Source organism: Sapajus apella, unplaced genomic scaffold (assembly GCF_009761245.1).
Source record: "Sapajus apella isolate SASKATOON/1434 unplaced genomic scaffold, GSC_monkey_1.0 scaffold69, whole genome shotgun sequence".
NCBI lineage: Eukaryota > Metazoa > Chordata > Mammalia > Primates > Cebidae > Sapajus > Sapajus apella.
In genome coordinates this window covers 10,993,406-11,009,165 of record NW_022437009.1, presented here as the reverse complement: position 1 = coordinate 11,009,165, position 15,760 = coordinate 10,993,406, and the positions used below count along the sequence as shown (strand labels likewise).

General features: G+C 44.0%; 1 protein-coding gene and 1 pseudogene across 1 annotated transcript in view; one reads left to right on the top strand and one right to left on the bottom strand.

Moving 5' to 3' along the window:
* Nucleotides 1–1,429, top strand: LOC116531226 (annotated as a pseudogene).
* A 9,293-nt stretch (nucleotides 1,430–10,722) lies between these two features.
* TAF13 (TATA-box binding protein associated factor 13) overlaps nucleotides 10,723–15,760 on the bottom strand; it is a 16,870-nt gene continuing 11,832 nt past the window's right edge. The window contains exons 3-4 of the mRNA XM_032249891.1: nucleotides 13,260–13,357; nucleotides 10,723–10,997 (exon numbers count right to left, since the gene is read on the bottom strand). Of these exons, the coding sequence (XP_032105782.1) occupies nucleotides 10,827–10,997; nucleotides 13,260–13,357 (269 nt within the window). The 3' untranslated portion in view covers nucleotides 10,723–10,826. The remainder of the gene's footprint in view (nucleotides 10,998–13,259; nucleotides 13,358–15,760) is intronic.

The following is a 15,760-nucleotide window of genomic DNA, read 5'->3' as shown; positions in this document are numbered from 1 at the left end:
CCAGCATCCTTTAAATATTTACATATTCTAGTAGCTCTAGAAAGGTAACTAATCAGGGACAATGTGACAAACAACTGATCACCTGCTAGGGAGAGTGCTTGAAAAAAGGAAGAACCACTCAGTCGGATGGGCAGGAGACGTTTCTGGAAGGAATGCCATGATGGCTTCCCAGGGAGAGCCCCAGGTCTAGTTCAAACTTGTATTGGTTGATGGTGGTGGTACTGGAAAAACTACTTTCGTGAAACGACATTTGACTGGTGAATTTGAGAAGTATGTAGCCACCTTGGGTGTTGAGGTTCATCATCCAAGAGTTCCACACCAAAAGAGGACGTATTAAGTTCAATAAATGGGATACAGCCAGCCAGGAGAAATGTGGTGGACTGAGAGATGGCTATTATATCTAAGCTGTAGTCCAGTGTGCCATCAAAATGTTTGATGTAAAATCAAGAGTTACATACAAGAATGAGCCCAACTGGCATAGAGATTTGGTGCCAGTGTGTGAAAACATCACCTGGTGTTGTGTGGCAACAAAGTGGATATTAAGGACAGGAAAGTGAAGACAAAATCTATTGTCTTCCACCAAAAGAAGAATCTTCAGTACTATGACATTACTGCCAAAAGTAACTACAACTTTGAAAAGCCCTTTCTCCCCTTGCTAGGAAGCTCATTGGAGGCTCTAACTTGGGGTTTGCACCCCTGCTCTCCCCTACCGGAGGCTGTCATTGTTATAAGTAGACTTTTCAGTGCTGCAAAAGTAGCAATCAAATATAAATTTCCTTAGCAAGGCAATTTACTTCTATAGAAGGGTGCAGCTCACAGATGGAACAATGGCGAGCACACGCCTGGACAAGGAAGGGGAAGGGGTACTTACTGCTGACAGAGGTGGCCCCTACTGCTGTGTCATCCCCCTAATGGCTAGGGTTAGACTGCACAGTTTAGACTAATCCCATTGGCTATTTTTAAAGGGATCAGAGGTACGCGCTGGAGTGGCAGGGTAGGTAGCTTGGTGGGAAAGACGGTTACAGGTAGGTCAGAGCAGGTAGCCAGGGGTCAAAGCAGGTGACCGGAGCAGGACCAAAGCAGGTGATTGGGATGAGTCAGGATGGAGCAGGGGACCAAGGGAACAGATGTGAACTACTGATTAGAATTGGTGGAAAAGGTTGTTTACTGAAACTAGAAGGAAGTCAAACTTTAAAATGGAGAATTAAAGAATAAGAGAGCTGAACATACGGATATACTGATTCTTTGGAGAGAAACTTCGGGTTCACTATTTCAACATCATGGACCCAGCTTTGACAAAGCAGTATGAGCATGACTTAGAGGTTGCTCAGACAACTGCTCTCCCGGATGAAGATGATGACCTATGAGAATGAAACTGGAGCCCAGCATCAGAAGTCTAGTTTTATAGGCAGCTGTCCTGCGACATCAGAGGTGCAAAGTGTGTGCCATTTTATTACCTAGCTAAGTGGAACATGTGCTTCATCTGTGGGATGCTGAAGATGAGTGGGCTTCAGAGTGAATTGGTAGTTTAAAAAATACCTTCAAGGCCAGGTGCAGTGTATCACACCTGTAATCCCAGCACTTTGGGAGGCTGAGGTGGGTGGATCATTTGAGGTCAGGGGTTCAAGACCAGCTTGGCCAACATGGTAAGACCGCCATCTTTACTAAAAATATAAAAATTAGTCTGGTGTGGTGGCGGGCACCTGTAATCCCAGCTACATGGGAGGCTGAGGTAGGAGAATCGCTGGGACCTGAGAGGCAGAGATTGCAGTGATCTGAGATCGCATCACTGCACTCCAGCCTGGGAGACAGAGTGAGACTCTGTCTCTAAATAAATAAATAAACAAATACATACATACCTTGGTTGGGTGGACCTGCATAGTTAGCTGTTATGGAATGCAGCTGATTCCTTCTTGAGTTTTAAATATAAGACTGCTAGAGTCACATCAGAATAAAACAAGAAAGAAAGGAAGAAAGGAAGGAAGAAGAAGAAGGCAGAGGAGGAGGGAGGAGGAAGGAACGAAGGAACGAAGGAACGAAGGAAGGAAGGAAGGAAGGAAGGCAGGCCTCGATGAGGTATTACATTGGCTTTGGCATTCATTGAACACAAAATGAAATGCCTTGCTTAGGTTCTCATTTAAGCCTCATAATCTCCATTAAAACACGTATTAATTATTTCCATTTTACAGATTAAAGAAAATAACTGGGCCAAAGTCACACAGCTAGTATGTAGCAGAGACAGGATTCTAACCATTCGGACTCTTAAAACGTTCTTTTCCCATTCCACCACATTATTTTTTTGTTGTTGTTTGTTTTGTTGTTTTTTTTTTTTGAGACGGAATTTCGCTCTTGTTACCCAGGCTGGAGTGCAATGGCGCGATCTCGGCTCACCGCAACCTCCGCCTCCTGGGTTCAGGCAATTCTCCTGCCTCAGCCTCCCGAGTAGCTGGGATTACAGGCACGCGCCACCATTCCCAGCTAATGTTTTGTATTTTTAGTAGAGACGGGGTTTCACCATGTTGACCAGGATGGTCTCGATCTCTTGACCTCGTGATCCACCCGCCTCGGCCTCCCAAAGTGCTGGGATTACAGGCTTGAGCCACCGCGCCCGGCCTATTTTTTTATTTTTGAGAGGGAGTCTCATTCTGTCACCTAGGCTAAAGTGCAGTGGTGCAATCTTGGCTCACTTCAAGCTCTGTCCCCCCAGTTCAAGCGATTCTCCTGCCTCAGCCTCCCAAGCAGCTAAGATTACAGGTGTGAACCACCACACCCGGCTTTTGTATTTTTAGTAGAGATGGGGGTCTCACCATGTTGTCTAGGCTGGTCTTGAACTCAACCTCAGGTGATCTGACAGCCTAGGCCTCCAAAGTGCTGGGATGAGAGGTGTGAGCCACCGTGCCATGCCTCATTCTACCATATTACATTAACTGGAAATTTTATTTTATTATTTATTTATTTAAAACACAGGGTATCAGCCGGGCTCGGCGGCTCACGCCAATAATCCTAGCACTTTGGGAGGCTGAGGTGGGTGGATCACCTGAGGTCAGGAGTTCAAGACCAGCCTGGCCATCATGGTGAAACCCCATCTTATAAAAAAAAAAAAAGAAAGAAAAAGAAAAACACAGGGTCTCACTTTCTCACCCAGGCTGGAGTATCACCTAGGCTAGAGTACAATGGGATGATTATAGCTCACTGTAGTCTCAAACTTCTGGGCTCAAACTATCCTCCAGCCTCAGCTTCCTGAATAGCTGGGACTACAGGCATGAGCCACCTTGCCTAGCTAATTTAAAAAAAAAATTGAGGGCCAGCCCGGGCACAGTGGCTTATGCCTCTGATCCCAGCACTTTGGGAGGCCGAAGCGGGCAGATCATGAGGTCAGGAGTTCAAGACCATCACCAACATGATGAAATCCCCTCTCTACTAAAAATACAAAAAAATTAGCCGGGCGCAGTGGCAAGTGCCTGTAATCCCAGCTACTCGGGAGGCTAAAGCAGGAGACTCACTTGAACCCGGGAGGGGGAAGTTGCAGTGAGCCGAGATCATCGTGCCACTGCACTCCATCCTGGGTGATAGAGCGAGACTCCATTTTAAGAAAAAAAAAGGTGGGGGACCTCCTCTTTTGGCTTTGGAGCCCCCTCTCCCTCTGTCTCTGTACCAGGGAGCCTCTTCCTTTTGCCGTCTCTTCTCTTTCTTGCTTATTAAACACTCTGCTCCTTGCTGGGTGCGGTGGCTCATGCCTCCCAACAATTTGGGAGGCCAAGGTGGGTGAATCACGAGGTCAGGAGTTCAAGACCAGCCTGGCCAAAATGGTGAAACCCCTGTCTCTACTAAAAATACAAAAATTAGCTGGGCATGGTGGCAGGTGCCTGTAATTCCAGCTACTCGGGAAGCTAAGCCAGGAGAATTGCTTGAACCCAGGAGACAGAGGTTGCAGTGAGCTAACATGGCGCCATTGCAATCCAGCCTGGGAGACAGAGCAAGACTCTGACTCAAAAAAAAAAAAAAAACAACCCACTCTGCTCCTTGAAACCACACACACACACACACACACACACACACACACACACCACACACACACACACACAAAACAGAAAGAAAAAAAGAAAACAGTGCCAGACACAGGGGCTCATGCCTGTAATTTCAGCACTTTGGGAAGCCAAGGCAGGAGGATCCTTTGAGCCCAGGAGTTCAAGACTAGCCTGGGCAGCATAGCGGGACCCCCTTCTCTACTAAAAATTAAAAAAAAATTAGCCTGGCATGGTAACATGCTATCCCAACTACTAGGGAGGCTGAGGCGGGAGGATAGCTTGAGTCTGGAAGCTCGAGGCTTGCAGTGAGCCATGATTGTGTCACTGCATTCTCTCCCAAAGTGCTGGGATTATAGGCTTAAGCCACCATGCTCAGCCAGAAATTTTAGCTTGAATAAAATGGACTCTATTCTGAAAAGGTAGAGAAAATAAGAGGTCTTATTAATGTTTATATTCCCCATATCCTATAGCATCGTGCTATTTGCCTATGCATTTTCAATGAATAGGAATCAGCATTGGCGGAAGCAAATATACCACCATTATATTTCTGGAAAAAAGGTGGAAGGAGGAAGGAAACAGGCTCTGCAACACAAGACATGTGGTACGTCTTATCGCTTGCACACTGATAAATGCGTTCACTGTATATTCGTTTCTTAATGTAACACCAAGGTTTACACTACAACCTTAATAGCTCTCCTTCTACGCTCAGCCACACTGGTTAAGATGAAATCTTCTTGTCTTTCACTCTAGTTGCTGCAATAGTAGTCAATTGTTCCAAGAGGACAAGGCTTGCTTAGATGAAGGACTGTCCTCAGATCCCAAGGTACTGCCTCAATCATTCACCGAATATTAACTGAATGCCTGTTCTGGGTCAGGAACTAGGTTAGGCATCATTTGGAAATGCAGGTTCTTACATGACAGAATGATTCATGGTGCTTTGTGACTTAAATGCCTATAGGCTTAGGTGGACTTCTTTTAATATGATTTTCAAATGTTATTTCTAAAAAGGAGAAGAGAATTTTTGGGTTTCCTCCAAATAGGAGAAAGAAGTCTGAGTACAAGCCCAAGCTAGGAAACTTTGCCTCAAGGAATTCAGGGGAAGTTTGTGGAGCTGAGAACTTGTTTTAGAAGCTCCACTCCCATTACTAGCACACACACATCAAAGAGCTTTGTGCTTCACAGCCAGTAGCACCTAACCAAGACATGGAATTAACCTAAGTGAGGCTTTAGGAGAACAAAGCACCACCACTGCTGCGTCTCCTTTAAACGTATTCAAGGGCTGGGTATGGTGGCTCACACCTGTAATCCAGCACTTTGGGAGGCTGATGGGGGCAGATTGACTGAGGTCAGGAGTTCCAGACCAGCCTGGCAACCATAGAGAAACCCTGTCTCTACTAAAAATACAAAAATTGCCAGGCGCGGTGGCTCAAGCCTGTAATCCCAGCACTTTGGGAGGCCGAGGCGGGTGGATCACGAGGTCAAGAGATCGAGACCATCCTGGTCAACATGGTGAAACCCCGTCTCTACTAAAAATACAAAACATTAGCTGGGCATGGTGGCGCGTGCCTGTAATCCCAGCTACTCAGGAGGCTGAGGCAGGAGAATCACTTGAACCCAGGAGGCAGAGGTTGCAGTGAGTTGAGATCGTGCCACTGCACTCCAGCCTGGGAGACAGTGAGACCCTTTCACATACACACACACACACACACACACACACACACACACAAAAGTACTGAAGTATTTATAGATGAAATGATACAACGATGTCTGAGATTTGCTCTTTTAGTTTTTTGAGATGGTGTCTTGCTCTTGTCGCCCAGGCTGGAGTGCAATGGCACGATCTCAGCTCACTGCAACCTCTACCTCCTGGGTTCAAGGGATTTTCTCAACTCAGACTCCAGAGTAGCTGGGATTACAGGCATCTGCAACCATGCCCAGCTAATTTTTGTATTTTTAGTAGAGATGGAGTTTCATTTTGTTTGGCCAGGCTGGTCTCAAACTCCTGACCTCAGGTGATCCACCTACCTTGGCCTCCAAAGTGTTGTGATTATAGGCATGAGCCATCGAACCCAGCCGTATTTGTTTTAAAATAATACTTGAAAAAGGTAAGGTAAGGGTTCTGAAACCAAAGTCCAAAAATTAAAAAAAATATATTTAAAGGTAGAGGGATAGGACACATTGGCAAAAAGTTGGTTACTTGTTGAAGCTGGGGGCTCGTTATACGATTATTGTATATACTTGAGATTTTCCGTAGTAGGTTAAAAAAATGAATTAATTTAGGAGAGAGCACCTATATAGTCCAGATCAGCACTGTCCAAAAGAATTTTCTATAATGACGGAAATGTTCCATGTCAGCACTGTTCAATGCTGTACCCACTTGCCATGAGGCTTTTGAGAACTTGAAATATAGCAAATTCAATAAGGAAGTGAATTCTTCATTTTATTATAATTTTTAAAATATTTTAGAGACAGAGTCTCACTCTGTTGCCCAGGCTGGAGTGCAGTGGTGTGATCTCAGATTGCTATAGCCTCTGCCTCCTGAGTTCAAACAATTCTCCTATCTTAACCACCTAAGTAGCTGGGATTACAGGTATGTGGCACCACACCCGGCTAATTTTTGTATTTTTTGTAGAGATGGCATTTCACCATGTTGGCCAGGCTGGTCTTTTTTTTTTTTTTTTTTTTTTTTTTAAAGACAGGGTTTCACCACGTTGGTCAGGCTGGTCTTGAACGCCCGATCTCAGGTGATCTGCCCGCCTTGGCCTCCAAAGTGCTTGGATTACAGGCGTGAGCCACCACGCCCAGCTAGGCTGGTCTTGAACTTCTGACCTCAAGTGATGTGCCTGCCACGACCTACCAAAGAGCTGGGATTACAGGTGTGAGCCACCACACCCAGCTGAATTTTTCTCATTTTAAAACGTAAATAGCCACATGTGGCTAGTGGCTACCATTTACACTGTGCAACTCTAGATACTGGAAGATAGCCTTGTCACCTTACTACCAGAATTTGAAGTTAATAAGTAAGCTCATGAATCAAGTCAGCCTGCCAAGTCTCTTTCCCTTTTTGCTAATAGCAGTATCCAGCTCCCAGTTCCCAATCCTATGCCAAGCCCTTTATTACCATAAGTCGGGCATGAGATCCAGGATATAGTACAACTTCTTCCTGGCCATAGTGATTGGTCCAGGAAGAAAATAAGCAGAGCTTGGATCATCATAATCCTTGCTTGAAATTTTCTTTTTTTCTTTTCTTTTTTTTTAAGACGGGGGTTTCACCATGTTGGTCAGGCTGGTCTTGAACTCCCGACCTCAGGTGATCCGCCTGCCTTGGCCTCCAAAGTGCTTGGATTACAGGCGTGAGCCACTGCGCCCAGCTGGAATTTTCTATATTAGGAAGTGAAGCAGCTTCTTCAATTTGGATTTGTAAGGAGGGAACCCTAGAACTGCTGGCCATCATATTCCTTTGCCATGCTGAGAATAAAACCAAAATTAGGATAAAAGACAGAGACAGAGTCTTGCTTCTCAAGTACTTAGATCCAGTCAACCCTAAAGTCAGCTCAATCCCTTCTTTCCCATGTTTCGGTTTGGTAAGCCAATAAATTCCTTCTTTGTTTATGCTATTAATAGTTTTGAGTTAAGTTATATCGCTTGCAACCTAAAATAGTCTTAACACAAAGCCCCACTCAGCCTGGGCAACACAGTGAAATAGCTTCTCTAACTAGGCATGCCTGTAGTTCCAGCTACTCAGAGGCTGAGGTAGGAGGATATCGTTTGAGCCCAGGAGGTCGAGGCAGTGAGCTGTGATTATGCCACTGCACTCCAGCCTGGGTGAGAGTGAGCAGTTCACTACAGCCTTGACTTCCCAGACTCAAGTGATTCTCCCGCCTCACCCTCCTGAGTACCTGGGACTGCAAGTGGACACCACTGTGCCTGGCTTTTTTTTTTTTTTTTTTTTTTGGAGTAGGAGTTTTGCTCTTGCTACCCAGGCTGGAGTGCAATGGCGCGATCTCGGCTCACCGCAACCTCCGCCTCCTGGGTTCAGGCAATTCTCCTGCCTCAGCCTCCTGAATAGCTGGGATTACAGGCACGCGCCACCAGGCCCAGCTGATTTTTTGTATTTTTAGTAGAGACGGGGTTTCACCATGTTGACCAGGATGGTCTCGATCTCTTGACCTCGTGATCCACCCGCCTCGGCCTCCCAAAGTGCTGGGATTACAGGCATGAGCCACGGTGCCCGGCCTTTTTTTTTTTTTTTTTAATAAAAATGGGATTTGACCATGATGGCCAGGCTGGTCTTGAACTCCTGACCTCAGGTGATCCACCCACCTCGGCCTCCCAAAGTGCTAGGCGTGAGCCACTGTGCCCAGCCGCCTGGCTCTTTTTTAACAGAGATGGGGTCTTGTCATCTTGCCTAGGCTGGTCTCCAGCTCCTGGTTCAAGCAATCCTCCTGCCTCGGTCTCCCAAGTAGCTGGGACTATAGACATGCCACCATACTTGGTTAATATTTTTGTATTTTTAGTAGAGACAGGGTTTCACAATGTTGGTCAGATCTTGAACTCCTGACCTTAATCAATTCACCCACCTTGGCCTCCCAAAATGCTGGGATTACAGGTGTGAGCCACTGCTCCTGGCCTTGATTTTTAGTAGAGATGGGGGTTTTACTATGTTGCCCAGACTGGTCTCCAACTCCTGGGCTCAAGTGATCCTCCTTCCTACCCCTCCCAAAATTCTGGGATTACAGGCATGGGCCACCGTGTCCAGCCCTGCTTTTTTAAATAACAAAAGATTCACCCAGATATGCACTGAAATAAAGTTTTCAGCTTGATTAAGCAGCAAGAATTATCGTATTAGTAATGGGCATAATATTCTGGGAGGAAAAAAAGTCATAAATCAGTCAGATTCAAGCATCAACCTGTTTAACTGTTCATACTTTATTCTCATATCCGTAGGTTAAGAAAGTAAACTTTTCCAGGCCGGGCGCGGTGGCTCAAGCCTGTAATCCCAGCACTTTGGGAGGCCGAGGCGGGTGGATCACAAGGTCAAGAGATCGAGACCATCCTGGTCAACACGGTGAAACCCCGTCTCTACTAAAACTACAAAAAATTAGCTGGGCATGGTGGTGCATGCCTGTAATCCCAGCTACTCAGGAGGCTGAGGCAGGAGAATTGCCTGAACCCAGGAGGCGGAGGTTGCGGTGAGCCAAGATCGCGCCATTGCACTCCAGCCTGGGTAACAAGAGCGAAACTCCGTCTCAAATAAAAAAAAAAAAAAAAAAGAAAGAAAGTAAACTTTTCCTAAGCACTGATTTATAGATCATATTTATAAGCGGCACACAAAAGTAAGTTTCATTAACAATAACATTCAATGATCTACTTAAATGTAATTGTAATCCTTACTTTAAGCTAAGGGCAATAATTTAATACAATAGACTAAATACACACAAAACCTGTATATCCAGAACTACAAACATGGTTTCCATAGCCACATATGGTTTAGCCACAAAGGACACATTTCCACAATGAACAAGTACTTACAAATATGTAAATAAAACACTAACCCAAATGCTTATCCCGCCATCAGTTTTTTAAGCAATGCCATTCCTGCTACTGAAAGCATTTATTTTTAGAAGCTTGAATCTGATCGGGAAAACGAGTTCTCCTAAAACTTAACAGGATGTTATAAGTTCCAAAAGATTTTAACTCAAAAAGCCTTCCAACACAGCATTATTTACATGAAACTTAGTTTCTTAAATAAAAATAATAACTTGTTATCAGAAGAAAATTAAAACAAATGATCTTTTAAGAGAGATAAACATTCTTACAAAAAAACTGTATTTTCTCTATCATCTCTTTAAAAGCTCATTATCTGTATTTATTTGTTTGAGACAGAGTCATTCACGCTCTATTGCCCAGGCTGAAGTGCAGTGACGCCATCTCAGCTCGCTGCAATCTCCACCTCCTGGGTTCAAGCAGTTCTGCCTCAGCCTCCCAAGTGGCTGGGATTACAGGTGCATGCCACCATGTCTGGCTAATTTTTGAAATTTTAGTAGAGGCGGAGTTTTGCTATATTGGCCAGGCTGGTCTACATCTCCTGGATTCAAGTGATCCACCTGCCTCGGCCTCCCAAAGTACTGGGATTACAGGTGTGTGCCACCGTGGCCGGCCCAGTTCATTATCTTTAATAATAATTATATTTAATAATGTTTAATAATAAACTAGATAGTAAACTAATTGTTGTCTAAAAACTTCCAAATACATAAAGTACATCTCTGAGCTGTCAAGTCAAAAATGCCATTTAGATTTCTTATATTAAACAGCTACAGTATAGCTTACAAGGGCATAAACATACCTGACACATAAATACTGCTTTTTCCTTTAGATACTCAAAAGTCAGAAGGAACTGCATGGTTTGCAAGGTACCGTGACTTACGAGTGGTCATTAAAGCCCAGGAAGTAATTCAAGTATGGTAATACAAAGGCAGGTAATTAAACACACCAATATCACTCTAAAATCAAAGGCATAAAAATAAAGGCTGAGACTGGGCTCAGTGGCTCACGCCTGTAATCCCAGCACTTTGGGAAGCTGAGGTGGGTGGATCACCTGAGGTCAGGAGTTCGAGACCAGCCTGGCCAACATGGTGAAACCCATCTCTAAAATAAAAATAAATAAATAAAGGCTGAAAACTTTGTATTTCTCCATCTTTCATTTCCATGGCTAGATAGCAGAACCTTACTTTAGAAGATATACAGTTATTATATATGATATCCCCAGATGGTAATTTTCAGAAACTACAAAAAGTGTCAAGATCCATAGTTTGCTTCATCAAATGCTTTTCTAGCTCGTTTCAATTCTTCATTCATAGTAAGCAAGTCTTTAACCCTGGCAAACTTCCTTGGGTCCTTTCGAATCAGGAAGACGATATCTTCAACTTGTACTCGACCTTGTCTTCCAATGGACATTGCCTTGTGAGTCTATTACAAAGAAACATATTACATTTCATTTTTAAAAATCTAACATTTTACTGTTTTAATTTGCATTTATTAATTGCAAGTGAGGTTGAAGATTTTATCTTATTATGGCTATTCATTTGTGAATTATCTTTCTACTCATGTCCTTTGTCCATTTTCTTTTTTTTTTTTTGAGACAGAGTCTTGCTCTGTGGCTAGGCGCCAGGCTGGAGTACAGTGGTGTGATCATGGCTCACTGCAATCTCCACATTCCCGGTTCAAGCAATTCTCCTGCCTCAGCCTCCCGAGTAGCTGGGACTACAGACGCGCACCACCACGCCCTGCTTATTTTTTTTATATTTTAGTAGAGACGAGGTTTCACTATGTTGGCCAGGATGGTCTCGATCTCTTGACCTCATGATCCGCCTGCCTTGGCTTCCCAAAGTGCTGGTATTACAGGTTTGAGCCACCGCACCCGGCCCTTTGTCCATTTTCTACTGGGTTAGCAATGTTCCCCTTTATGCTTCACAGGCACTTTAAAAAAATCCTAAGGACATTAAAACTGTCAAGACATTACAACTGTAACTTTACTGTTCCTTTTTTGTTTTCTGATATATGTAGATTTTGTCTTAATTTGTATAAAATAATTTTATAATTATGTGTACCCACCCATTTCATTTTTGCTTTGTGTCCTCCTCCATCTTAATACCTAATAAATACTGGTGGGTTTTCTCCCATCCAAGTACTAACCAGGCCCGACCCTGCTTAGCTTCCGAGATCCGTTCAGGGTTGTATGGCCGTAGACACTGGTGGGTTTTCTAAAAATCAAATAAATCTATCTCATCCTGTTATTATATACTCACCTATGAAAAATCGAAGATATATCATAAGATTATTATTTTATTTTTAAATCTCATTTTGAATTGTACATAACATTATTTCTAATGACTAAAAAATAGAAGCTAAATACTTAATAATAAGGCATTGAGCCAGACACAGTGGCTCATGCCTATGATCCCAGCACTTTGGGAGGCTGAGGCAGTACATCACTTGAACCCAGGAGTTCAAGACCAACCTGGGCAACATAATGAGACCCCGTCTCTACAGGAAATTTAAAAACTAGCAGAGCATGGTGGCATATGCCTGTAGTCCCAGATATTTGAGAGGCTGAGGTAGGAGGACCACATGAGTCCGGAAGGTCCCAGCTGCAGTGAGCAATGATGCCACTGCACTCCAGCCTGGGCAACAGAGTGAGATCCTGTCTCACACATAGACACACACACAAACATTGTACATCTTTAAATACTGGAAAAGGAGAGGAGAAAAAAAAAAACCTACGTTGAATAATGGTATTATGGGTAATATTTTTATTTTACTCAAGGATTTTATAATCATGTCCTTATAAAAAAATGGAAGAAGGAGGAATAGAATATATATGTATAACTCCTATCCTTTTTTTTTTTTTTTTTTTTTTTTTTGAGATGGGGTTTTGCTTTTTTTTCCCAGGCTGGAGTGCAATGGTGCGATCTCAGCTCACCGCAACCTCCGCCTCCTGGGTTCAGGCAATTCTCCTGCCTCAGCCTCCTGAGTAGATGGGATTACAGGCAAGCGCCACCATGCGCAGCTGATTTTTTGTATTTTTTAGTAGAGACGGGGTTTCACCTTGTTGACCAGGATGGTCTCGATCTCTTGACCTCGTGATCCACCCGCCTCGGCCTCCCAAAGTGCTGGGATTACAGGCTTGAGCCACCGCGCCCGGCCTACCCCTATCCTTAATGATAAATAGTAAACAGTAACTTCTGCAAACAAGCACTCATATGGATAGCTTATTTCAAAGGGATTCCATAAATTCTGATCTTATCTAAAGTTTAATATTTCTTTCTTTTTTTTATTTGAGACAGAGTTTTGCTCTTGTTGCCCAGGCTAGAGTGCAATGGCACAATCTAGGCTCACCACAACCTCCACCTCCTGGGTTCAAGTGATTCTCCTGCCTCAGCCTCCCGAGCAGATGGGATTACAGACATGCACCACCATACCCAGCTAATTTTGCATTTTTTAGTAGAGATAAGGTTTCTCCATGTTGTTCAGGCTGGTCTCAAACCCCGATCTCATGTGATCCACCTGCCTCAGCCTCCCTAAGTGCTGGGATTACAGGCGTGAGCCACTATGCCTAGCTAAGTTTAATATTTCAAATCCATTCTTCAATTACTAAGACCAGTTGTGAAAGAATCTTGCCATTTCAAGAAAATAAAAACAAAAACAAAAACAACGACAAAAAAATCTTACCATTTCAGTGATAAACTCTATGACAAGATCTTCAAGAATATCCACTGACTCAGTATAAGGATTCTGGTCATCCCCAAAGCCATACATCATACATCGCACTGTAAAAGAACAACCCACTTTTGTTCACTTTTACAGATTTAACAATTTGATACTTTTTAAAAATTAGAAATCAACCAAGTTATAGATAATATTGGTATAAAAACATATTTACATTGTATTTGTTGTCTCCAAGTATGGATTCTGGTTTAAGCATAGTCTGATGACCAACTGTTCAACAAACTCTTCCTTCCTCCCAGCTACTGAACCCTAAGGTAAAGTCTTTCCCTAATGTCTATCATCTACTCACCAGTCTCCACCCTCTCCCTCCCCCAACACCTTTAAGTAGGAAACTCTGGCAGGGGACAGATAGCAACAGCTTAGCCTTTCTTGGAGGTGCTTTTTGTGTGTAGGCATGGCAGTGGGGCATTGGAAAAAAGGCAGACTCTACTGATATTACAAAGGGGAAAAGACATGAGAGAAAGTATCCCAATGCCTTCTTATAGGAAGAAACAGGGTAATCAAAATGAGAAAGCAGAGGGCTTATTACAAATAATTTTGATTTTTTTTTTCCTGAGCTGGAGTCTCACTTTGTCACCCAAGCTGGAGTGCAGTGGCGTAATCTCAGCTCACTGTAACCTCCGCCTCTCAGGTTCAAGCAATTCTCCTGCCTCAACCTTCTGAGTAGCTAGGATTACAGGCATGGGCCACCATGCCCAGACAGTTTTTTTGTATTTTTAGTAGAGACAGGGTTTCACCATGTTGGCCAGGCTGGTCTCAAACTCCTGACCGCGTGATTTGCCTGCTTCAGCCTCTCAAAGTGCTGGAATTACAGGCATGAGCCACCATGCCTGCCCAATTTTTAACAGTTCCTAGATCAGAACAACTGCCAGCAAAGCCCTTTCAGGCTTCATCTGAAGAAACCATAGGAAATGAAAAAGGTAAATCTAGGTCAGGCACAGTAGCCTACACCTGTAATCCCAGCATTTTGGGAGGCCCAGGCGAGTAGACTGCATGAGCTCAGGAGTTTGAGACCAGCCTGAGCAACATGGCGAAACCCTGTCTGTACAAAAAAAAAAAAAAAAAATTATCTGGGCATAGGCCAGGATAGTGGCTTACGCCTGTAATCCCAGCACTTTGGGAGGCTGAGGCAGATCACTTGGGGCCAGAAGTTTGAGACCAGCCTGGCCAAAAAGGTGAAACCCCATCTCTATTAAATAAACACAAAAATCAGCTGGGGGTGTTGGCACATGCCTATAATCCCAGCTACTACGGAGGCTGAGGCATGAGAATCACTTGAACCCAGGAGGGGGAGGTTGCCGTGAGCTGAGATCACACCAGTGCACTCCAGCCTGGGCAACAGAGTGAGACTGTGTCTTAAAAAAAAAGAAAAAAAAAAAAAGAGAGAGAGAAGTCTAATATAGAAAAATAAAAATAATTGCCAAAAGATAAAATGTGCCAGGTGCGGTGGCTCACCCCTGTAATTAATCCCAGCACTTTGGGAGGCCGAGGCGGTCAGATCACCTGAGGATAGGGGTTCGAGACCAGCCTGGCCAATTGATGAAACCTTGTCTCTACTAAAAAGACAAAAATTAGCTGGGCATGGTGGGCACCTGTAATCCCAGTTACTCGGGAGGCTGAGGCAGAATTGCTTGAACCTGGGAGGCAGAGGTTGCAGTGAGACGAGATTGCGCCACTGCACTCCAGCCTGGGAGACAGAGACTCCGTCTCAAACAAACAAACAAAAAAAACCCACAACAGCCGGGTGCGGTGGCTCAAGCCTGTAATCCCAGCACTTTGGGAGGCCGAGGCGGGTGGATCACGAGGTCAAGAGATCGAGACCATCCTGGTCAACATGGTGAAATCCCGTCTCTTCTAAAAATACAAAAAATTAGCTGGGCATGGTAGCACGTGCCTGTAATTCCAGCTACTCGGGAGGCTGAGGCAGGAGAATTGCCTGAACCCAGGAGGTGGAGGTTTCGGTGAGCCGAGATCGCGCCATTGCACTCCAGCCTGGGTAACAAGAGCGAAAATCCCCTTCCAAAAAAAAAAAAAAAAAAAACCCACAACACATATATCCCTTATTATATGACAGGTCCTGTCTTAAGTCCTTTGCATATATAACTCATTTAATCCTCACAATGATCCTTTGAGGTAGATACTACTAATTACACCCATTCCATAGATGAGAAAATTAAAGCACTGTGTTAACTGATTTACCCAAGGTCACAAGGCTAGTAGAGATGGAACCTGAATTTGAACACAGCTAATCTGGTTCGGTCTTTCTTTACCCCTACATGCAACAACATCGAACTTGCTAGAGTGGCGTTGCAGTCACAGCTTGCTGCAGCCTCAACCTCCCTGGCTCATGCAAGCAGCTGAGACTACAAGCACATGCCACCATACCATGCCCGGGTAATTTGTGGGTTTTTTTTTTTTTTTTTTTTTTTTTTTTGAGACGGAGT